Genomic DNA, 25,652 nt, shown 5'->3' on the forward strand with positions numbered 1-25,652 from the left:
ATAATATAAGCATTTTCCTCCTAAACTAGTTAATTATATTTTAATGATCTTTGTACTATTACTAGAAAAAAATGCAACTATGTTGTAGGGGAAATAAATATCTAATTATGTTTTCAAAATGAAACAATTTTTCGAAATTTCAGGTGGGTAATTAAATTCGCGTTGCGGATCCCTAATTTATTTTTTACTATCTAAATCACAAGTCTAGCACGCGAGACGCCGGTGTTTCCAAGATAATATATAAGTATAATATAATAAACGTCTACATATATATAATTATTTGAAGAACATTTATTATATCGGCTGTCATTGGCACCGGTCCATAATCTCTCTAGACAGAGTAGAGAACACATCGACAATACAATATATAAATAATTTATTAATAAATACGACAATAAATAAAACAGTAAAGTGCAAAAAATATTACTGTTGAAGTTACATTTTGCGGAAGTTGCGAACAAAGTGTGAAAGTTTTTTTTTATTTGGAAAATGGCTGCGTTAGTGTTGGTGTTTACGGTAAGTGTTTATTTTTACTTCTTTAAAAATAGATTTTTAAAAATACACGAATATATAAAAAAGACGAACACTACACATTTACCTACTTTAAGTATGTAAATTATACACAAGAATTAATTTACTTTATTTTATGTTTTTATAAATAAAAAGGTGGTAAAATGACGTTTTTATATTAATAATAAAATTATTTACCTTTCGGTATCATTAATTTATAAAATCAACTTTAATTTCATTTTGAATTATCTACTTAATACTCTTGAATTTTTTATTAATACATGGTGTAATTTATTCAGAAATAATATTATTAAAAAACAGAATGTAAATCCACCACAGGCTTCGTCAGTAGCACATTCATGTTCAAAAAAAAAATAAGGGAAGCATATTCAAATCATACATAATAAAATCCGCACAAGCTTCGTCAAATCTTGATTTGAATTCTAATCTTGAATTAATTCGAACTCTTGAATTGTAAAACTGTAAATGAATATGAAATGGGACCTAACACTCTAATTAATCATCATTTTAACATATTGTAGAATTTGATGTAGAAATCAATGTGAAAAAAAAGAAGTTTATTTTCACTACAAAATTTTTTCTGCTTAAACATTTTTAAAGATAATAGGGCTGTTACAGTCAGACATAATTTTATTTCAACTTGTCAGATATAGCTGTATTTATAATAATTTCAGAATATTAATATTTTAGAGCTGAAAGTAAAATAATTTATTTCGCTAAAATAAACAAATTATAACTTTATTGGTACTCTCTCAAAATTTTAAATCGATGGACTTATAAAATCTACTTACTTATTAGTAGACCGAAATGTTTTTTTTTTTCATTTTGTCCACGGAACCCTAAAAACCATGTGCATGTCTGTATATTGTTTTAGTTCAATATGTACTGACCCTAGGTAGTTTTACGAGCGTAAAATTATTTAGGTACGTCTTATAAATGTGTCCTTCCGTCTATGTCTGGTCTAATTATTATTAGACTCTCTTTAAACATAAATGGCCTATATACTTCCTACTTCTGGGCACAGGCCTACCCTAAATAAACAGAGTGTTATTGCTGTCTCTTTCTCTCTATTGTCGCCTTATGGTAAAAAACCACTAAAGCGCCTTTTAAAGAAATCACATTTGGGTCTAATTACTTTTAACAAAACCTAGCTATAGACTCGCAAGGGTCTATCCAGGCGACGTTCCGCGAAAAAATAAAATAAATGGCGCGATAATGATTTTCCTTCCTTTAACCTTCTAATTTAATGGATAAATAACAGACATACTCGTATGCATCTTTTATCTTTTTTTTTGGTTATAAATGACAATTTTTATTACACCTAATCACAGTCACATCTTCCACCCATTACTATTGTGATCAAAATAAAGAAATGCAATGTAGGTATCAACATAATTCTATACATCTTCTTCTCGTGTATGGGTTGTAAGATGGAGTAACCATCTCATCGACTCTGGTGTCAGAGTTACTATTGAGCCGCCAAAGGCTTCTGACATGGCTCATGTGACAACTACTTACATACATCAGTAAGTAGTAACCGGGACCAACGGCTTAACGTGCCTTCCGGAGCACGGATCATCTTACTATTTGTATAATCAGGTGATCAGCCTGTAATGTCCTAACCAAACTAGGGACCACAGAGTATTTTTTGTGATATGTCCCCACCAGGAATCGAACCCAGGTCCTGCGGATTGTGAGCCCTACGCTCAACCACTGGACCACGGAAGTTGTTATTCCATACATAATGTGACGCAAATATCATGCAACAATTATTTTTATATAATGCTTCTGCCATTACATTGTATTTTTGATTAATTTTTTACCCGTGTAACGAGAAAATAGGTAATTACCACGTTAAACCTAGAGAGCGCTATCTATATTACTTTTGGGTAACGTAACTTGGAAAATCCCTCATAGATCAGAATTATAATTGACGGAAGATGTGTTGTGCCTGGGTTTAATAACCAAGGGTCATCATTTATACACAAAAACAAAGATAAAAAAATATACATAATGTCTGTTATCCATGAAGTTAGAAGGTTAAACAAAGGCAACTTTGTACAGTGCCATCTATATTTTTTTGGAAAACGTGTCTTGGTTAGATCTACATTTTAACCCGAAGTAAAATCAGTTGATAGAAATCGAGATATTGATGAAGAAAGCAACAACAGAAGGTGGCTTTTCAAAAAGACGCGTGCATTCCCTTACCTTTCCGGCGGATAAATAATGATAATAAAAAAGTTTATTCAGGTAACACCTACGACACACATATACATTTATAACATTAAAATATACACACATTAATATTAAGTTGGAAAACATAAAGGTATATGAGTGCCGCAGCTCACCAAAAAAGGCCAGGGTTCAGTGAAAATTTACCCAGAGGGCAACACTGATTTTCAACCCACGACGATCGGTGAAACGCTAGTGCCCGCACAATAAATTAAAAAATAAATAAAGAGTTAAAAAAAAAGCGACTTACACATGGAAGGCCGAAAAAAATCAATAAAGAAAGAAATATTACAATAAAAGAAGGAACTATAAGTGAGTAGTGAAAGCAGTGTGTAGCTATAATTAAACCACATAATAACGGGTTCTTACCGCGTTTAAATGGGGATATGAGATTCCCGATATTTCGACACTGTTGCAAGTGTGTAGCTATGGTGCATGTGATGTGAGTGCGATAATTAAATAAACGTCATAATATAACCGTTTTACATACCATCATCATCACCAGCCCATTAACGTCCCCACTGCTGTGGCACGGGCTTTCCCTATGGATGGATAGGGAGATCGGGCCTTAAACCACCACGCGGGCCCAGTGCGGATTGATGGTTATTAACGACTGCTAATGCAGCCGGGACCAACCGCTTAACGTGCCTTCCGAAGCACGGCGGAGCTGGAGATGAAAACTTTTTTTTGTGGTCACCCATCCTATGACCGGCCTTTGCGAAAGTTGCTTATCTTCAACAATCGCAGCTCCTCAGCATAAAATTACAAATATTTTACATACCAATAAAACGATTATTATGTGCCGAGAGAAAACACAGGATCGTTAATGAAGAAACAGCATATGACAGATCTGACTCACCCACAGATCCGAACCCACCACGGATAAGAAAATGACAGGTACAACTTAAAATAAAATTAGACGGTGCGTACGGTCATGAGTACTAATATGTATACACTTTGAAACCATGTCACATCAACTTTTTTGACAAATCAAACCGAAAGTCTCATTAAATGTCAAAAATATGATAGTGCGACAGGGTTCTAAAGTGGGTACATGATATTGCTCATGCATGACTGTACTGGAATTAGCACAAATAACAACTTACGTAGTTTTCAGTTTAAGGCGACGTTATATTAATTAAGTAGCAGCTTCGTAGCAGCCCCAGGGTTCGAATCCCGGTGGGGACATATCAGAAAAATCACTTTATAATCCCTAGTTAGGTTAGGACATTACAGGCTGATCACTATAATTGTCCGAAAGTAAGATGATCCGTGCATCGGAAGACACGTTAAGCCGTTGGTCCCGGTTGCTACTTACTGATGTAAGTACGTAGTCGTTACATGAATCATGTCAGGGGCCTTTGGCTGCTCAATAGTAACCCTGACACCAGGGTTGCTGAGGTTGGTAATCCACTTCACAACCCACACGGTAGAAGAAGAAGTAGCAGCTTTGTCTGTACAACAATATGGTGGTAACATAGAAAAAAATGACATTCTGATGTTACGATATTGGCTCAATAAATATCGGAATTGGAAAATGGGAAATCGGGTTCTGAGATTTACGAAAAAAAAGAAAAAAAAAACAAAAAAAAAACGAAAAATTTTTTGAGTAAGAATTTGACTAAAGCATCTTAAGTACGTTATAGGTGTTGATCATATAAGTATTAGAGATACGTCGCTTTGGGAGGTCGTAAAACAATCCGTGTTGACTCCTGTGGTGTTTGAAACTCAATATTCAACGATTTCTGGGTTACGCCTCTAGTGATGCAGCCAACGATATGTCCAAATGCCCATTGTTTTTAATATAAACCCTTTCAGACGTCGCCCTGAGCCATAAGATGATTAGGTTACTTCTCCTTCTTTTTTCTTGGCAATAAAGAAAAATAAGCTTGCTTAGTGATCATATCACCCAAAGGTTGTCCGGAAGAAATCGCTGCCTTAGCAATAAGGATGCCTATTATACGTAAGCACAAGTGTAAATATGCACAAGATTTGACGAAGCCTGTGGTGGATGCTTAGTCTTATTTTTTAAAATATTATTACATTATTCATCACTAAATAAGGAGCCACGCTCTTGTCGGTGTAGCATTCTCCACGCTACTTTTTAGGGAAAAATACGGCAGTAGTTTCCCTCTTGCCTTCCGCCCTAATTATTTACTCAGCCTGTATCCACCCACTGCTGGGTATAGGCCTCCTTTCTTTCACGCCATCCTTTCCGGTCCTGTGCGAGTCTCATCCATTGCTTTCCCGCATACCTCACAATGTCATCCGACCACCGGGCTGGTGGACTCTCCGGGTGTCGGCACTCGGTATACCCACTAAAATCCAACGGTGTTCCTCCTTGCCGCCGTGTGGCGGGGATACGGGAACGCCAACATTCAGTTACAGCCTTAGTCCAACTGTTATCTTCCCTACAACTTCGTCTTGCCAAGTGACCTAATACCTAATTATTCAGTGTACTTAAATATAAATATTAATATATTATATTTTGTCAGATATTCGATGAAAACTCGTATAGCAACTGAGAGAGTGGGCGGGAACATTTAATTATTATTTTCTTAACATTATTCTTATCTGCTTGAACTCGCCAGTACCCCTGTAAACAAGTTAAAAATACTCTATTTAAGGTAATAACGTAGTTTGCCACATTTGTTTATGATGATAGGAAATATTCTAGTACTACACAGGGTGTTAGTGACAGCGTAACGAAAACTGAGGGTTGATTCAGGCTATGACTCTCAGTTGATATCAAGTTAAATGAAAATAATTAAAAAAAACACGAAGTGTTTCGTGAATTTTCCGACAGGAAATTCCATTTGATATCAACTCAGAATCATGGTCTGAATCATCCCACTCGGTATTCGTTACGATTTCACTAACACCCATACCTGGTATGTACTGGGCCGGGGTGTAAGTGACATCGTAACGTATTCATCGTACTTACATAATTACATACATAGATGTAGGAGTAAGATTCGCCAAAAATACATAATAACATATTGTTAAGTGGTAGTTTATTATTATAATTATAAATAATGCAGCTCAGCAAGTGCCACAGCCTAGCTGTAGCAAGATTATGGCGCTGATTTTCAGCTGCAGCCAATTTGTCACCAAAAAACATTTCTCAAAAAGTGGGTACCAGTCTAAGCACATTTGTTCTTACTAAAAAGATAACATAAGATGAACAGGTGAGTGAGACAGAGACACACGTATATTACGTGTGTGAAAGAGATAAGATATGAGTGAAGACGTATTCGATTGAACAGAGTGGAAGAGCGAGAAGTATGAAAAAAGAAAGGGACAGAAGAAGAATGGAAGAAAACGTGGGTGCCCGTCGCTGAAGGCATTTTTCGCTATAATTCGAATCATCATCATCATCTCCCTAGCATTTTCCCGTTTTTCACCGGGTCCGCTTACCTAACCCGAAAATTTTACAGGTCCGGTTTTTCCCAAAGGGAAAACCAGGCCAATACAGATTAAGACACATACCTCCGAAAATACATTTATCGGGAATGTGGGTTTCCTCACGATGTTTTCCCTCACATGATTTTAAATTTTCTTTGGAAATCAGGGTAATCAAAACAAAAAGTATAAAACTCAAGGAGATTCGCCCAATCTCGTCAATCTCGAATGTCATAATTATGCTTCGGGATTGATCTCGAAAAATTAGACAAGATCTCTCTCTATCGGGATTGCATTCCCTAGTCAGGATCGTAGTAAGGGGAATTCCATGGTCTCTGCCTACCCCAACGGGAAAAATTATAAAACAGAACGACTACTTCAGTACAATTAGTGATTATATTTCAATAAAGATAACATTGTTTTAAATTTACGCGGTTATTATCATAATTAAAACACATAATGGTGCTAATTCCTGTAAATACCATCTAATTTTATTTTAAGTTATATCTGTCATTTTCTTATCCGCCGAAAAGGAAAGGGACGGGTAATCGACAAGCATAAAATTTATGGAACACACGTCAATTTTAAGCACAAATCTAAACCAACCGTCTAAAAATTTTACATCAGTCAATAACCCGACACATTCATTTACTCATTCTTCCTAAAATTAAGAGCTGTGAATCATCCGTCCCTTTCCTTTTCGACGTATATGAAAATGACGGATATAACTTAAAATAAAATTAGGCGGTGTCTCCAGGAATCGGGGCCAATAACGGGTTCTTACCGCGTTTAAATCGGGAGTCTCATATCCCCATTTAAAAGCGGTAAGAACCCGTTATTATGTGTTTTAATTAAAGATAACATTTAGCAATAGCTTCAATGCGCGGTAACAATTAGATCTGTCAGAGTACGTAAGCTAGTGTTGTGACATTCATTAGCATAGTGATGTATTAGTCGATATTAGGTCGATCGATTATTTTCTATCTAACTTTTCTAATTAGTTTAACAGTATTTTTTTTCTTGTACCTATTCTTCTTTTTTTTTTGTTGTTGTAGTGTTGCCTGGCTGTAACTATTCATACCTTTTGTTATTCCGTTAATTTTTTATTATTTTTTTTTTTAATCAAATTCTACATACATGTTAATTACATAAGTTGTGCACGTCTGTAATTGGTGCAAACACTAGTACCTACTAGCCTTAAGAAAGTTTTATTGTTGTGTGTTTGTACTGTTGATGTGCCTAATAAATAAATAAAAAAAAAAACAGTATGTGTAGTTGTGAACTACAAAAAAGTATATTATATACATTGTTTTAAGTTTACTCGGTTATTATCATAATTAAAACACATAATAACGGGTTCTTACCGCGTTTAAAATAGGAATATAAAGAAAGAAAGAAAGAAGAAAGAGGGTAGAGAGATATGTCTGCCCGTAGAAAATTATGGATCCACCTACTCCACTCCAATCTCATCAGTCATCCCGTGATCATGGAACTTGCGACAGTGTCGAAATATCGAGAGTCTCATATTCCTATTTTAAAAGCGGTAAGCACCCGTTATTATGTGTTTTAATTATGTATATTACAATTATTATTATTAAGAGGAAGTTTAGTAACCATGACATTAAATCTAACATTGTGCAAACATTAATTAATATTTCTAATATAATCAGAACCAATTAGTTTTAATTAGTTACAATATACCTTTCAAAGAGCGTCGTTGCAGGATTTGACCTCAAATATCAGATGTTACATTTATCTAGTCGATTCAAGTTTTGCTGTGATTTTGCTGAATTGACGAACCAATTATCAAGTATGCTATTTATCTGAAGCGCGGCGTAGATCACGTAAATAGCTTATTTATTGATTGTATAACTAATTACTTATGAACGAATGAAGACATACGTAAGCGATGCTGAAAATTGACCAAATTGGCGATGTTCTTAGAACAGGTTCAGTACGATCTACTCTGAACCGGCGTGCGTGTATGAAACGATTGATGAATGTGAAGGAAAAAAGAAAAAAAAAAAGAAAAAACAAAAATTTCTTATTTTCAAAATTGGCTTACAAAGTTAGCGCTTTTTGAACGTCAAAAATTAAATTACATATTATGTAACTAGCTGTAAAACTACTACCACATCGGAATCTGTAACGCTGAGGAAAGGACGTGGCCAGAAAACCAGCACAGGGCCCTAGTCCTACTGCTTCATGTTTTCCTTTCTTTTTTTTTAAATCCAGTTTGTATTACATAATTTAAAAACTTAAATACAATGGTATTCCAATTACAGTCGGTGGAAGGAAAGTGAAAAATAAAGAGTTTATGTGATTTTATCACAGAAACAGTATTTTATGAGTTCCCTTATGAGGAAGCAAGAGCAGTGTGTCAGGATCGAAGCGAATGGAATTCCATAGTCTCTGCTTACCGCGGGGGGAATTATGCGCGTGTATGTATGTATGTAACGTAAAGGAAAAATGAAACATGGTGATTTTGGTAATACTTAGCCCTGTTCGGAAAACTCGTCACCTGCTTCGTAGTTTGAATCCCTGCTCGGGCTCAAAACCACTGGAGTCGGCTTTATGAGTTTAAAGGAGACTGGTCACGTCCCATACAAAATTAATTACCAGGCCCGGTGCGAATGAAACTTATCTCATAATTTTCGTAAAATTAGGTAAAGTAAATCTAAAAAGTCCGCATCGCTGAAATATTTGGCGAACATACTGAATTTGCCTAGTGTTTTTGTAAAGGCGCAACATTTTATCATTAGTTTTTTCGTTTATTTTTTTTTATTGAACAAACATTAATATCCATTATTACCAGTTAAAACACATACAAATCATTTATTAAGTTATGTTTCAAAATGCTAATTTAAAGTTCGAAAAAAACGAGTGAAATCGCAAAAAGAAGGGAAACGTTTCAATTTACGTAAAAAATCTAAAACCTTTTTTTTAATCATCTGTCAGAAAATCCCTCATTGTTTCTTCTCTGAAGAGCCAAAGATTTATATATATAAAAAAAAACATTTTGCACTTTTCTCGAACTTTATCTTTTTTAAACATATCTTTTTTAAATGATTTGTAAATTTTTTACTGGGATTTTATTGTTTTCTTACTAAAATAACAAATCAACGAAAAACATGACGAAAAACATGTAAGAAATAAAATGTTGCGCCTTAACAAGAACATTAGGCAAATTCAGTATGTTCGCCATTTATTTCAGCGATGCGGATTTTTGAGATTTAATTTACCTAATTTTACGAACATTGGCCCCGATTCCTGCAGACACCGCCTAATTTTATTTTAAGTTATATCCGTCATTTTCATATCCGTCGAAAAGGAAAGGGACGGATGATTCACAGCTCTTAATTTTAGGAAGAATGAGTAAATGAATGAATAACCCGGGCGAATCAAAAGGTACGTCGCTGGTATGCAATCCGTTTGACGTGCTGTCTACTTAACTGTGTCGGGTTATTGACGGATGTAAAATTTTTAGACGGTTGGTTTAGATTTGTGCTTAAAATTGACGTGTGTTCCATAAATTTTATGCTTGTCGATTACCCGTCCCTTTCCTTTTCGGCGGATAAGAAAATGACAGATATAACTTAAAATAAAATTAGATGGTATTTACAGGAATTAGCACCATTATGAGATAAGTTTCTTTCGCCTGCCCAGTCTCCTTTCATGTTTGGATCATAGATAATTGTTGTCACGTGGTTTCCAAGATTTGTGCTCAGTTATTGGCAATGCGGTCGCTCTATTACATGGGACTAAACATAAATTAGTAGCTAGGGACTTCACCCAATGCTATTCGTCTCTGCCTACCCCTTCGGGATAAGGCTATGTTGGTGAGTATAATTCAAAGCCTCGCTTTAAAGCCTCATCATCATCAGCCCATTATCGTCCCCACTGCTGGGCCTTCCCGGGATGGATAGGGAGATCGGGCCTTAAACCATCACGCGGGCCCAGTGCGGATTGATGGTTATTAACGACTGCTAATGCAGTCGTGACCAACGGCTCAACCTGCCTTCCGAAGCACATAATATCATAATTATTACTTTCGGACAATCAGGTGATCTGCCTGAAATGTCCTAATGAAATCAGCGCTTTAAAAGTGATTTTTTGTGTTATGTCCCCACCGGAATTCGAATCCGGGACCTCGCAACGCTCAACTACAGGGCCACAGAGGCCGTTACTCATAGTAGTAGACCGTAAATAGGTTGCTTAAGTATCAAGTTGTTTATGAATGATATGCAAGTAGGTGGTAAACCAGGGCACGGTGTCAAAAGTTCAGTTTTCATACTATAACCCCAATCCGTTCGTAGTAAACATTGGTAGTAAGTACACATTGTTTTCCCAAACAAAACAAAGTTTTATGTTGAGTTTTTTTTTCAAATTGAAATATGTTTATTTCAGACTTTAAGTAAGTACGGATTTCCACTGAAACGGAGATAGGCGGAGAAGACCGGAGATGTGCGGATTTGACCAATCACAGCGTTGGAGAGAGCGAAAAACGAAGACGCTCTGTCACTCTCTCCCTCACAGTGATTGGTCGATTCCTGCACATCTCCGCTCCTCTCCGCCCAGCTCCGCGTCAATGGAAACGCAGGCTTACACATCGATAGGGGTTAGTATGAAAGAAAACCGTAAGAACAAAATAAGAGCTGGGCTGGTAATCCACCTCACAACCCACACGATAGAAGAAGGACTGCAGTTTTCACTAACACAGTTGACTTGACCATTATAGACGGCGATACGGCTCACTACATTGGTCTAATAGAAAGCTCGGTGAGGTGTGGGTACTTAGTTCATCTTGCGATGGATGTACCTCTGACTACCCCATTGGGAAATAGTCGTGTTGTGTTATGTAGATAAGTGACTGTAGCGCGCAATAGCAATCGGTAGTTCTGGTTGATGGCCCGTTTGCGTCGAGCCTTTGAATAAGGTACTTATGTATAGAATGGCAACTTTTCGCTCCCCACCAGCGGTTGATCTAGGTTTATCTCACCCCCTCGGTCTTACTTTAAGCTGAAGCTGCAGTAGTTTTAGGCGGATGAGACGTTCGTTATGTAAAAATTGACGATTCAAAGTGTAACTATGTTACCTACTGAATAAAGATATTTTTGAATTTGAATTTGAATTTAGTCTTCAATCGTATAGCGTCACACACACAGATGCGCGTGTACGTTAACGTCAAGGTGTAGTGTGTGTAAAACAGCGTTGCCAGAAGTCCCGATTTTGTCAGGACGTCCCGATTTTTTAATCAAAATTTAATGTCCCGCGCGGGACAGGCTCAGTCCCGCTTTTTGGGAATAACTTGACCGTGCGTGCAACGTACTGAGAAAGTGCGGGCGGATGGCACAGACAAGTGCGGACTGGGTATTTTGATTTTGATTTCCATTTTATTTTTTTTTATTCAGAAGACGAATAAGACTCAACTATTTAACGATAGGGTAAATCTGATTAAAAATATCATATTTTTATTAAAATACATTTTCTATGGATATTTTTGCTATCTATTGTCACGGAAACGTAATTTGAACTCAAATTAAAATATATTTTTTTATTATATACGTTTAAAAGTAAGATGATTCCGTGCTTTGGAGGGCACGTTAAGTCGTTGGTCCCGGCTATTAGCCGTAAAAAAACACCTCCACCAACCCGCATTGAAGCAGCGTGGTGGAGTATGCTCCATACCCCCTCCAGTTGATTGAGGGGAGGCCTGTGCCCAGCAGTGGGACGTATATAGGCTGTTTATGTATGTTATGTATATATATACGTTATTTTTACCATGTCCCGCTTTTTTCACTCAAAATGTTCCAAAATCCCGACTTGGCAAAAAAAAAATCTGGCAACCCTGGTGTAAAACGAGGTGTTTTGTATGAAGTGTCCGGGGTGTGGCCGCGCTTTGCGCTTGCGCTTGCGGCCTTTGATAGATCAGTGTCCTATTTCCCCCTCATTAAATTCCAAGTAAATGCAACGCGTAACAAAAAGAGTACAAAATATATGTCAGATAACAAAACAATTGTTATTATTCAAACTTACAATTAAGATAAACAATAGAGTACATTGATAAAAAGCACAGAAATTGGGACATTCTTGTTGTTTCATAAATATAGGTCATATAACATGGGGGTCAGATTAGGTGATAATAATAATAAACTATTGTGAATAATAACAATTGAGAAGCTTTATCAGTGAGGTACTTGTCGTTAGTACGTACCTTATGTACACATGTCTTTATTTATGTACAATCTTAGCGATAAAAGCTTTTGAACGAAATTATTTTTATAGTTTATTGTTCTATGTTTATTCTTTTTTTGAATTCCTGTTTGGATCATAAATGATCATCAATTGCTCAGCGGTGAAGAGAAACATCTTGAGTAAACCCAAGCGGGTTTCAATTTGACATTTGCATATTATTATGTTTGTGCATAGGTTTATGCGAAATGCAAACAAATGTCAAAAAGCAATATTGCTTTTTTTTGGATAAATAATAGAATGAATGTGGCCGTTTAACCCCCTAATTAATTATTATTGCTCTAGCTATAGAGGCAGCCAATCAGCTCACGACAACAAACACTTTATGACCCCGATGCCACGCCGGCGTGGTCGATGATTTTTCTCATACAACGCTCGACACTATCGACCCATTTAAATAATTTTCAGTTGATCATAATTGAAGAAAACCATCGAAATGATATTAATTATCAGTAATTTTTAATAGACCCTACATTTCCGAAAATGTGTGTCGGGGGTATGTAGTGGGCTGGTTTTCCCTTCGCGGGTTGAATGTTCAAAGAGGCAGTCGCTTCTGTAAACCGGATACTTAGGAGGTCTTCTCTTCTTGTATCGTGTGGGTTCTGAAGTAAATTACCAACCTAAGCAACCCTGGTGTAAGGGTTATTATTGAACCGCCAAAGGCCTCTGACGTGGCTCATGTCATATGTACGTAGGAGGTAAAAAACAACTTTTCTTTCGTATAGCAACAATAATGGTATAAATGTATATAAAACTAATGCAAAAGATTAAGGATATCTGGTTATTACTATTTATTATTACATGTCAAGGACATAAATCGAACGACTTAGATAAGATAATTAAATAATCGTATCTGACAAGTTATTCTTTGCAAATTATTCCGGCTCTCCATACAGGACGCGTCGCCACGTGTGTCGCGGCATAGAAAATAGAATAATACTATGTCTCTCTTTATTTAAGAGCTGAGCTCTTGTCGGTGGAGTAATCGCCTCCATTTTCATTACTCCACAGATAGGGCGTGTAGAACGGTGGTTGCCCCAATCGCCTTCCGTTCCGCAGTACACCGACCAATTTCTCAATCGGTGATGTTTTAGCTAGAGCCCTACTAGAATCCATTTCCTCGGCCTGCAACCAGTACTGATACCGCTGCTGCACGGCAACAGGAGTGCGCTTTTGAAGTAACGGCGCCTACTCGCTACGTCACAAGATCGTCATTGAACCTAAGTAGCATTTTATAGGTTAGCCCGTCCCAGTGACCTACCCACTACGTTCTGCTAATCCTGTCGCTGTTTGGTCGGGGACTGCTTATTTTTAATTAAAGCACATAATAACGGGTTCTTACCGCGTTGAAATGGGGATATGAGACTCCCGATATTTCGACACTGTTGCAAGCAAACGGCCTAATGTGGTGGCAAAACATGAGACCACAGTGAGTGCGGTTTGTCGTAGTGAGTTTCGTGCGAGTTCAGATGGTTCCGAACATTCCGATATCAAAAACATAAACAAACGGTAAAGAAACAGGGTAGACAGATATGTCTGCCCGTAGAAAATTATGGATCTACCTACTCCACTCCAATCTCATCAGTCATCCCGTGATCATGGCACTTACGACAGTGTCGAAATATCGGGAGTCTCATATCTCCATTTAAACGCGGTGAGAACCCGTTATTATGTGCTTTAATTATGATAATAACCGCGTAAACTTAAAACAATGCTTATTTTTATATTCGCAACTAACCATCATATCTCATGGCCGTTTCACTATCCGCCACTTATGGACCCCGTAGATGGCCTACAGCTCAGCGTACTACGTATAGAAGGGTAACTCCCCGCCCCGCGACAATTCGTTCGGGCGCCGACCTCACCCCCTCTAGGTCTCTTTATTTTTAACTATTGATTGAATGTTGCGTGAATTCCGAAGCACAAATGCGTACTAAACATTGGCATAGGTTTCAAATTGATAATTGTAGCCGTTAACGAGATATAGGAATACACCGGCGGTCCTGTCTAAAAGCTTTTAAGTACAAATATTATCTGTCTTAGTACATATCAGTACAAAATTCGTACAATTTTTCTGCATAATATATTTTATTAAGATATACTTAATATGTGTAAGTGTACACTTAAGTAAATTAAATTCTGATTACTAAATAAAGACATCTAATACGTAGGAATGAAAATTATTTACTTTTTTCAAGTTAATTTATTTATGTATTTTAATTAAGAAAAACGTAATAGCAGGGTCCACAGAATACCAGCGTCGTGGCTCGCGCCGCGGCTTATGCTGAGTGAGGCCCTTTTATAAAGGACACCACCACCATCGTTGACCAGTCCATACACTCAATTATTTGTATTTCTCGTGTATGCTGTCTTTTTATTTTTTATTATGTGTTTGATTGTAAGTTATGTGTTACTCCGTGTTTATATTATATATTTGTTATTTATTTTATATTTGTTACTGTGGTGTCCCTTTATAATAAAAGTTTCTTTCTTTCTAATAAAAGTAACTGGATTGGAAACTATTCCAACTAGTCAATCGTACCCTATTGGTATATTGGTGTTCTATGGAGTAAATAAGTATGAGCTGTGGTAGCCCAGTTGGTAGAAAGCTTGACTCTCACTTTGAGGTCGAAGGTTCGAATCCCAGCATAGGCCTAAACCAATGATTTTCGATTTTTTTTTCGAATTCATGTTATCAGCAGTAAAGGAAAACATCGTGAAAAAACCCACATTCCCGAGATATGCATTTCGGAGGTTTGTGAAAATGTGGCCTGGCCTGGCTGGAGTGTGTGGCCTGGTTTTACCTTCGCGGGTTGGAAGGTCAGACAGGCAGTCGGTTCTGTAAAAAACCGGACTTATCAAATCTTTAGGTTAGGTATAGACCCTGTGAAAACCGGGAGATGGTGATGTAGTAATTAACTAACCTATTCATTCTTTTGTCAACAGAAACACACAATATCATGCATACTGCTACTGCTGTGCGTTGCGATGCTGGTCCGGGAATCGAACGCGCGACCTCCCTGGTTGGCGCCCGGCAGCGGGGTGTTTACTGAGTCAGCGGAGTGTCATACAGATGTAAGTTCATACATTCATATAACATACATACATAAGTGTAAGATCACGCCTATTTCCCCAGTCTTCTTCTTCTATCGTGTGGGTTGTGAGGTGGATTACCAACCCCATCAACCCTGGATTCAGGGTTATTATTGAGCCGCCACAGGCCCCTGACATGATTCATGTAACGACTACGTACTTACATCAGTAAGTAGTAACCGGGACCAACGGCTTAACATGATAAAATTACCGATCGATTCAATACATTTTGTCGAAATCGATAAGTTTGTTTTCTTCCCTAACGTGCGTGGCACGTGATTTTGTTCGTATTTTGACAGAACGACGTGACCTATTTGGGGTCACATGTTAGCACCAATCGACAAAACGACATAATTATATCGTCAGAATTGATAAAATTACTGTGACTAAATTTTCAACATGCAGGCCGCTAAGTGTTAGGTGCGAGTATGTTCATTGCCGCTAAGTGTTTACCTAAGTGCCGCTAAGTGTTTTGCTGGTCGCTAAGTGTCCGCGTTTAATTTGCAAAAGGCGAAATAATTAGAGATCCTGTTACTAATTGCTAAAGTCTCTTTACTAGATAACAAGAATTTTTGGCCTCAGATTGCGGGGTCAGATCATTGAACACGAGAGTGTTAAAAAAATTCGCCTGTTGATATTAACCGGATATCGGAAAAAAACAACGTTGGCGTTACTTTTGTTTGTTTCTTATTAGATAAATACCTAAACTCACACTCGTGATAACAATAGTAGGTGGGCAGTACCACAAAGAAAATTTGTGACCACTTTTAATCTTCTCTCGTGTGGGTTGTGAGGTGGATAACCAACCACATCAACCCTGGTGTCAGGGTCAGTATTGAGTCGTCAAAGGCCCCTGACATGACTCATGTAACGACTACTTACTTACATCAGTAAGTAGTAACCGAGACCAACGGCTTAACGCGTTACTTATCTCTTTTTCTGTATGCTCGCCAATATCAAGTACTTTTCACTTGGCGTTTCTTTTAAACATCCTAGATCTGATTTTGGTAGACACGCCTAGATCTTCCTCTCCCAACTCTACTACTTACACCTACATCATAAATCTATTTTGATTTTTGACTAAATTACACCGTGGAGTTATCGTGGTATACGGCTTGCTTCTCAATCGGGGACCGCCGGTCCGCACCCCGGTACTGGACTTGCTCCAATCAGTTATTAATTTATCTTAAGTGCAGTTTTCACATACACATTTCGCTCGACCAGTATAGACGGCGATACGGCTCACCACCTAACACGTTGTCCTAACAGAAAGTTCGGCGAGATGTGGGTACTTAGTTTATCTTGCGATGGATATACCTCTGGCTGCCCCAATTGGGATAATAGTGAGATTATGTTATGATCATTTTCTTTATTCTTTCCAGGATGAACTTCTAGACCTCTGCCAACGTTGCGCCAAGCTAACCAAGTCAAAGCTCGCCTACCCAGCCTGTTGCTCCACAGACCTTGAAGCCAGGAGATGGTGCTCAGACTACGTATACTTCGGCAGTGGACAGTATGACTTTCATTGAAGAAAAGAAATGCTAACAACAAGAGATTTAAGTCTGTAAGCGTAGGTTAAGAGTCATACGGCTCTAGAGAAAATGGATTGCAAGAAATGCTTTTTGCAAGCTATGCCTTTTGCAAGATATGCATATTGCAAGTTATGCATATTGCATGAGACGCTTATTGAAAGTTTTTTGAACTACGCGTCTATTCATGTATTTAATGAGTCAATTATTTTGTATCTAAATCTTGCAAGAAAACGCAAATTGCAGTCCATTTCGAATAAATCCCCGAAGTAATTGTAGGGGATGGTTTATATAAGTACTACGAGATAATGCTTTAGTTACGTTTAACTGTAGTAAAATAGAGTCAATTTGTTGGACAGAGTCTGTTTGTATCAATTGAATTACTTCCATTTTCAAAGTTGCCTATGCTGCTATGCTAAAAATGCTATTTTAAAAATATTTTTTTTTTCACTATAAGTTTGTCGAAAAACCGTTCACGTGAAACTTGTTTTTGGCTTCAAATAAATTGGAAACTTTTAGAATAGTGTCAGGTCACGCCGTCCCTCAGAATCAGATATGGCCCTCAAAAGCGACAGATAAAATCCAGACCAGCGCGCGGACGGCGTGACCTGACACTATTCTAAAAGTTTCCAATTTATATATATATGATAAAGTCAAATCAAGTCAAGTCAGTTACGTGCTCAGCGGTGAAGGAAAACCCACATTTGTAAGAAATGCAGTTTCGGATTATGTGACCAAACCTGTATTGGGCTGGTTTCCCCTTCGGGTTGGAAGGTCAGACAGGCAGTCGCTTCTATAAAAAACCAGACCTGTCAAATTTGCGGGTTAGGTAAGCGGAACCCGTGAAAAACGGATTAACGCAAGGGCTATAATGAATGACAATTAGTCATATGCAAACTGGTTTTTACATAGGTGAATAATTATTAAAGCTAAATTAATGTTCCAATAGTACTCGCTTAAAATATTGTAAGTTTATTCATTTACGAAGATTTTTTTTAATGTATCTAGGTATGTAATATACTTTAGAGTTGGTTCTTATATTCGTGGTTCCTATTCTAAAAGACTTTAATAATTTTGTAAGCAAAATATAATAAATTGTGATAAATTAGTAATGGTACTTGTTCACAAGTTTAATTTCTAATATTTATTTTGTAAGTTATGTAATTTCCAGTGAAATTTAATGGTACAGGCTATATAGTTTTTTTTTATTATTTTTTACAAATTATTATATTGTAATAAATAACAAAAACAAAACAAACAATGTCTGAAGAATCGTCGAAAGGTTATGGCTGTGATAAATTTAGTCTATTAAGTATCTAGAAAAATAAGTATGTAAAAGATAATTAAAAATATCTAATACCTAATTCTTTTTTTATTTTATGTACCTACGCCTTTTATCTACACAAATATTTAGTTAGGTTTTTAAAAATATAGACGGGATTTAAATGAGAAATATAATAAAAACAACCCGAACCCGGAACCCGAACCCGTTATTATGTGCTTTAATTATAATAAAAACAACATTAAAAATCCATAAATTATTTTATTAACACTATGTGACAATATTATAACAAGTTGTTTTATGTACAAAACTTTTCTAAATACTTTTAACGTATTCGTCTAACATCTCGTATAGTCAACGCAGATATTCGATCACTGTTTTCTATCATCAAAAACAAGTTAAAAACTTTTTACAATTTAATTAAAAATCAGAAATACTGCAAATATTAACGCCAAAAAGTAAATAAAAAAGTTTCACAAATATTTTATTAAAAAAAAAATTATTTTTAACAGAAATCGTTTTATTGATCGTACTAAAAAAAATACGTCTTCCATTATTTATCTATTTGTAGATTTGAGCACAAATCTTTTGCATTAAAATTAAGAAAATTATTCTAAAACACATGCGGCGTTTCAAAAATATACCTAAAACGCAAGTTTTACTCTTTTTTTGAATACAGTATTTTTTATTAGAATTCTGATTAGATATTGACTAAATAAAAATGTATTTTCACAATCCGCCTGTATTTTAAAATGATTTTCTTGTTATTTACATTAGAACGACAGTAAAACTAAATTTAACTGACTGCTTTAGTTAACAGACCATGAAGTTCCGAATGTTACCTTTAACTGGAAGAAGTACTAGATAGTTTTACGACCGTTATCAATTTTCTGTCTAAATAATTCTAAGTTAGATAAAAAAATATGTGACTCATTCTGTTTTTTTCTTTAATTTGATGTAAAATTCTCTTGATATCAGAAGCGTAGAAGAAAGAGGAAAAATACTAATAATAAATCGCATGAACTCTAACCGTTGCTCATGCATATTAAATTGTGAAAATGTATTTTTTATTTGCATTTTTTTTCAACAGTCTATTATCTAGTACTAGTCCAGCTTACAATAGTAATTGTTTAAGACTTTTACCACAATTATAACATCGAAGAGGTTATTTGGAAAGCGTGGTTAAAATGCCTTTTCTGGCAGGCTCTAAAATATTAAAATAAGTACTTAACAATATAAAAATTCGAGTTCGTTGCACCTGTAAACTTAATGTAGTGTAAAAAAAATAATAATTTTAAAGTAAAAAATAAATGCCGATTATAACTACGGGCCGCAATTAAATTCCTGTTTTTTTAAGAACCAAAACAGAAAAACACTTTTGAGTTTTTACAGGTGTTATACAAATACAACCAACAAAGTGAAAAGTCTTATTTGAAAAAGGCTAATTCATATAGGTAATATTTTATTATTTAGTTTATAAAATTAAAAAAGTTGAAATTTTAAAACAATATTTTTTAATTTTGTTTTGTTTTTTGTTTTGGTTCTTAAAAATACCAATCCATAAGCAAAATGTATGTGAAATTACTTATTATGCCTTAGAAGAGTTTTGTCATTTTCTTCTAATTTTACATAATTCGCTAACTTATCTGTATCTATTTTTGGATAGTCTTTGATCTTCCAACTGTCTAATTTATACATTTTATTTATAATTTACACTAATATTTTACATAGACATGAGTTTTCAGCTAAATTTCAACTATTTTTGTAGACATTCCCGCTTGGACGGATAATACGAACTCTATATGTTGCCCAATCTACTAAAAGCTGTGTGTTTTATTGATCTATATTGTGGCCAAAATTAACAAACAATGAAAAGATTTTAGCCATAAAATAGAGTATTTTTTTCGCTTTATAATACCCTGTTCACGGAAAAGGGATTGCGACCGTACTTTTAAGATAATTTTCAAGAAACGACATAGTCAACCCTATACCCGTGACCAAATTGTAGGCGGGGTGACATTACGTGATCACGGACCAATCACAGTAAAGTTAGATTTAGTTCGAGCGCTCCGATTGGTCGAGTATCACGTGATAACCTTCATCCTGGGTCAACGCGTTAGGGTTATCAATTATTAATTTTAAAAATCTTAAGTGAACAGATTAGTGTTAAGATTTTTCTTGTTCATTCTCTTGAAAATGTTTCGAAACTTAGTAGTTATTTATATAGTAATATTATAAAAGAAATCTAACTTTTATTTACAACAGACAACACGTTCTACTCTGTACAGGCTGTGGCTATAATCGTGGGGTTTAGATGTATCGCCGGCGTAAAAAAGTTATTCATTTTGTATACAGTCTCATTAAGAATAATTATATTCTCATCATGTTTAGATTTACTTGAAAATTTTTTACCATAAAAATCTTCTCAATTCTTCATATTGGAAGAATCAAATCGATTTTTATTTATGTTTACCTTTTCTATATTTTGTAAGAGCAACATCCGATTTTTGGAATATTTTATTTCAGAAACATGTTATTCTTAACTTTATGAAAGTAGAAAAATACATGTGTGTAAAATTAGTTTAGTTAATAAAATAAACGTTGACTACAAATCTTTGGTAAACATGAATTGAGATTTTTAATAATTCGCCAAAAGTATACAAAAAAAAATACGTTGTACGCGAAAAAACGTTAGTTTCACAAGCTCTGAAAAAAAAAGAAACTAAACGCAATGCGCTATAATGGCAGAAAGTAATTTAACATTTTTGATCTTATAAATAATAATAATTGTATTTTTCATTTTGATTTATATAAAAAAGGGGACTTTATCATTCTGAATTTTACAAGAACCTTTTTCAAAGTAAGTCGTCATCCGGATGTTGCTTGTCGTAAATCTCTTGCATTTTCTGGTGTTCTTTTATTTTCTTCATCTGGGCGTAGATGGAGGCAGCTTTATAGTTGATGGGCCCGTAGTCCTTCATGTCAGCGTCGGCGTATATAAATTGGTCGTCTGGCTTGAAAGGCTGCGGAGAAAAATTAATAGGTATGATTTACTAAAATATTTTACATTGCCCTCAAAGAAGCAGATTTTAAATCACCTAGCTTTTTGTTATAATAATATAATACGTGTGTACGTGTAAATTGAAGATAGCCTTTGAATTGAAACAAATTGAAGAATCGAATTGGATAATTGAAGTTACTCTTAGTGTAAAAAAATATATTTAGGGGATATTTTTATTCTGAGTTTCTCTAAATTAAAAATGAAATTTATAGTATTAATCTTCAATTATTACAATCACAGAATTAGATAAATAAAAAGTTATTTTTTTGTCTTCAACTAAAAGTAGTCACATTGTACGATTTGTATGTCATAAAATGTATGGTCATGATTCGTCAAACTATGATTCTATATATCTAGAGAATTTCTAAAAAAACTCTTTAATCCAAAAAAGAAAATGGTAATATATGTTAAGTGAAAATATATATATATATATATATATACTTACTCGTAAACAAGGAAACATGAAACTTTTATATAAATATATATTACAAAATACAGTTTTATTTTATAAAGCTTATTATATATTCGGGTTATTCATGAAATATATATAATATTTATATAACGATTAATAAATATAAAATTAAATCTAAATGAATGAATCCATCTTTTGAGGAAGAAGGTAACTTTGCTATATTATTTTATAGCGATAAGTATAAAAAGTATTATAATAATCCAAAACTACAACATATCCAAAAATAAATAACATAAAATAAATGTTAGAGCAAACTAAAACAAATAAAAGCATTAAGGATATGAATTTTGAAAAATTACCTTTTTTAATAAATGTATGTGTCACTCTTGGTATTACGGGCCTAGAAATAAAAAAATATCAAAACGTCACAACACAGCATTAACATGCCTTAAAGTGTTAGTGCACTGGGTGCTTTCGACAAAACATAAGAAATTGTACAACATAATTGAGAGATAGATAATATTTTACTGTATTTACTTAAAGTCTTAGAAAAAATTTTAATTGTAAAAAAATATTGTATTTTTTCCATTGCTCGAGATAAGTTATTATTTGAAATACAAGAAAAAAAATTGATAAAGTAGATACAAAAAATGCAGTATTGGCAAAAAAAACAAGCTTAGTAAAGTCTTAGATTATTCTTTTTTTTATCCACAAAAATACTTAAACATAAATGCATGAAATACAGGTAATTAAAAGCAGAACGTCGATTTTTTTCAATTTTACATGCTTTCAATGCGAAATTTTCACTTACGCACAATATTACCACTTTATAAATTATAATAATATTTATATTATATATTTAAAAGTTTCATTTATTCAATATAATTATGAAATACCAATTGAGAAGTTTCTTATTTTTATGAAAAATATTTTTTCAGTGGAAGATTATAATGAAATATTTTCAGAAATATATTATGAAACTAGTAAATGAAATGGATCATGAAAAAAATATAATTAATTGAAGGAGGGAATAAATAATTATTTTTTGTTTTAAGATTTCCTTGATTTTAGATCATTAAAAACTCTTTATAAGTTGGAAATTCTATAGGCCAGGATAAAATTAGTAACTTTTCTCTTATCGTGTTTCATAAACTGGAAAAGGTTACCTAAATATCTAAATGGTCTTATAAAACAAATAGTGTTAACTTACCTTTCAGACATCGATCTCGTTAAATTTGAGCGTGGCGTAGTCGCTTCTCTGACTGTGACTACCTTTTCTTTGACTACTCTGCCCATTTTTATAACTACTGTTAGTCTCTTTGTTAGTACTACCATCATTCCCTATAGAATATGTATCATACAGGTGTCTATTAGAATTGACTGTATTCTTAAATTTCAAATTATGATTCCCTAATGCTAAATCTGCGTAAACTAACTTTTTATGTTTAGGCTTCTCATCTTTAGTGCCAATCGTATTGAAATTTGTATTGTAATTGTGCTCTTGGCCGAGATTTCTCGTTGAGTTTGATATGTAGTTGCCTTTAAGTAATTGCAAGTACGATCTTCTCTCTGATTCATTATATTCAGGCTCAGGATAATCAGGCTTCTCATAGTTGTCATATACACCAACGCAAGATAGCTTTTCTCTGAGACTTTCAGATTTCTTAAGACGATTTAATTTCTGGTTGTTTTTTTCTTTAGTTCTATTCAGTGTTTTCGTATAATATTGGGGATCGGCCTGTTGATAGATCAAAGGTCCTATCGTGTTGTTATAGGACCTTTCTTGGTCTACAGGGATTCGTTTGTCTACTCTTATAGGTTGGAAGTAGCAGAAGCTGTGGTGCTTTTGAAGGGGGATTTGGAAGTTTTTCTTGTTTTTTCCTTTCGAGCTGAGGTTAGTGAAATGATTGCGTTTTTGGAGGTATTGTTGTTGGAGTATGTTAGTGTTCTGAAAATGAAAATATTAGATGGTTAGTTAGTTATTAGAACACAAGTATGAATGAGATACATCGAGATGATAAAAGATCTTAATTTATAATTTACAGTAGATATTTTATCATCCCGACATGATGTCACATAAAATATTAAAATGAAAATGATAAATGAAACAAAAAATGAAAAAGCTTTATACCTGAGAATTATCACTGTCAACTGTCAAACTACTTTGGACCGAGTTACTCCGTCTTACTAACGTCCTCTTTGGTATTGGTTTCTCAGTCAACTTTGGTATTTGCAACGTTTTATTTGGTGTTATAATTTGCTTTTTTGGTAAACCCACTTTGTTAAACTCAGATTGCTCATCAAGTTGTTTGACAACTGATTTCACTAAGGAACTGGAGGGTAGTATCATTGACAAGTTTCTTTTAGGAGTTGCTCCTATTATATTTGGTTTAGAAAAGTCTTTTTTCTCATTATCTTCATCATCACTGTCACCAGCTTTATCAACTTCTGGTAGACCACTTTTACTAGTTCTCAAAGTAAGATTATCTTTTCCTTCAAATCTTCGAAGTGGTTCAGTCTTTGATATATTTTCAGCGGATTTCGAAGGTCTTACCGGAGCGTCGACAATATCTAACGATTTAGAAAACTTTGTGTTTATCAAAGGCATAGAAAGGTTAACATAGACATGATCGGTTTTAGCTGGTGATACTAAAGGGGATATCTTCGTTCTTGGTGCTGGTATTGGTCTGTTAAGAGACGTAGTAGATACATTTATCTGGTCATCACTTTCTTCGCACACTTGTATTGAGTCTGTTAAGTTCTCAAACTGTTCCACGCCACTTATGTTAGACTTTACTTTTAGTAATGATGGAAAATTGGCGTAAATTATATCTTCAGTAGCTGCGTCTTTCTCACTTCCATCTTCTTGGTCTTTGTTATTGTTTATTTCATTGAAATTCTCGCCATATTCTGTGTTAGGATAAAACCTTTCTATATTTCTCTTCCTAACTACCCTCATAGATTGAAACTGTGGCAGTTTTCTTACATTCCTCGTATTCAAAGATGAGAATTTCTTTGTGTCTGGTTCCATTTCTTCATCGATGGTTGGGAATTGCTTCAGGAAAGAAGTTTGCATCGGTGGTAGATACGGGTTAAGTAAAACCGTTTGATGTAAAGGGTACATCTGTTGTATTGGCGATAATACTGGGATGCCATAAGTTGTTTGTATGGAATTTGACGGAGCATTCACTGGGTAGGGTATAGCGTTTTGTACGAACGGTGGGCAAACTATTCTTGGTGTAAAAGATGGATTTGTAGTCAGTTGTTTCTGCAAGGCCTCGATGCCTTTAGTAACCTTTTGGCTTTGGTTAGTTTCCACGATTCTCGGTTGTATTGCTTGAACAGGCTTGTTATTCATGCGAAAACAAAACATGGAAACGAACAAAAACAATTAGACAGCAAAATAAAAAAATAATGGATTAAGCGGAACTAAAATAAATTCACTTTTATGGAATTTCCTCACATTCGATAAGTCTTCAACATAAAAAATGTTGACAATAAAAAAATATTTTGTTTTACAGTTTAGTATTTTAAAACACTGCCAGAGGTCATGGGGCATTACGTAGTTAATTTGTGAGAAATTTCATAAATATTAAAATTAATTACGGTTGCTGCACCAAATATTGATAAGGTTTCGTAAGAAAAGTAAATTATGTATTAATAATCGGTGTGGTCATTATTACCATAATTACTATTGATGATAATAATTACAGTGCTTAGACACTGTTCCCATTAGTTTTAAGGTAAATATGTTTCAATAAATATATTATGATTAATATTTTTATTAATAATCACTTTAATCTACACAAAAATTAGTGTTTTCTACTGACTTCGGCAAAGTTGTCTATTTTATGGAGC

General features: G+C 34.8%; 2 protein-coding genes across 15 annotated transcripts in view; one reads left to right on the forward strand and one right to left on the reverse strand.

Annotated features, from left to right (window-relative positions):
- The first annotated feature begins 296 nt into the window (after positions 1-296).
- On the forward strand, positions 297-18,403 carry LOC126378216 (uncharacterized). Its single transcript, XM_050026439.1, has 3 exons — positions 297-516; positions 15,364-15,492; positions 16,893-18,403. Exons 1-3 carry the CDS (start codon positions 490-492, stop codon positions 17,037-17,039), a joined length of 303 nt encoding a protein of 100 aa, XP_049882396.1. The 5' UTR covers positions 297-489; the 3' UTR covers positions 17,040-18,403.
- Positions 18,404-18,562: 159 nt separating this feature from the next.
- The window catches only part of LOC126378017 (hemicentin-1), a 663,470-nt gene continuing 656,380 nt past the window's right edge, over positions 18,563-25,652 (reverse strand). For 5 of the 14 annotated variants that reach the window (XM_050026059.1, XM_050026057.1, XM_050026055.1 and 2 more), the window contains 4 exons: positions 23,926-25,140; positions 23,005-23,742; positions 22,155-22,194; positions 21,254-21,346 (listed from right to left, as the gene is read on the reverse strand). In XM_050026059.1, the coding sequence (XP_049882016.1) occupies positions 23,008-23,742; positions 23,926-25,140 (1,950 nt within the window). In that variant the 3' untranslated portion in view covers positions 21,254-21,346; positions 22,155-22,194; positions 23,005-23,007. Of the gene's footprint in view, positions 21,347-22,153; positions 22,195-23,004; positions 23,743-23,925; positions 25,141-25,652 lie in introns of those variants that run through there. The other 9 variants (XM_050026068.1, XM_050026063.1, XM_050026066.1 and 6 more) reach the window with 6 other exon arrangements.

The sequence above is a fragment of the Pectinophora gossypiella genome, chromosome 25 (genome assembly GCF_024362695.1).
Source record: "Pectinophora gossypiella chromosome 25, ilPecGoss1.1, whole genome shotgun sequence".
NCBI lineage: Eukaryota > Metazoa > Arthropoda > Insecta > Lepidoptera > Gelechiidae > Pectinophora > Pectinophora gossypiella.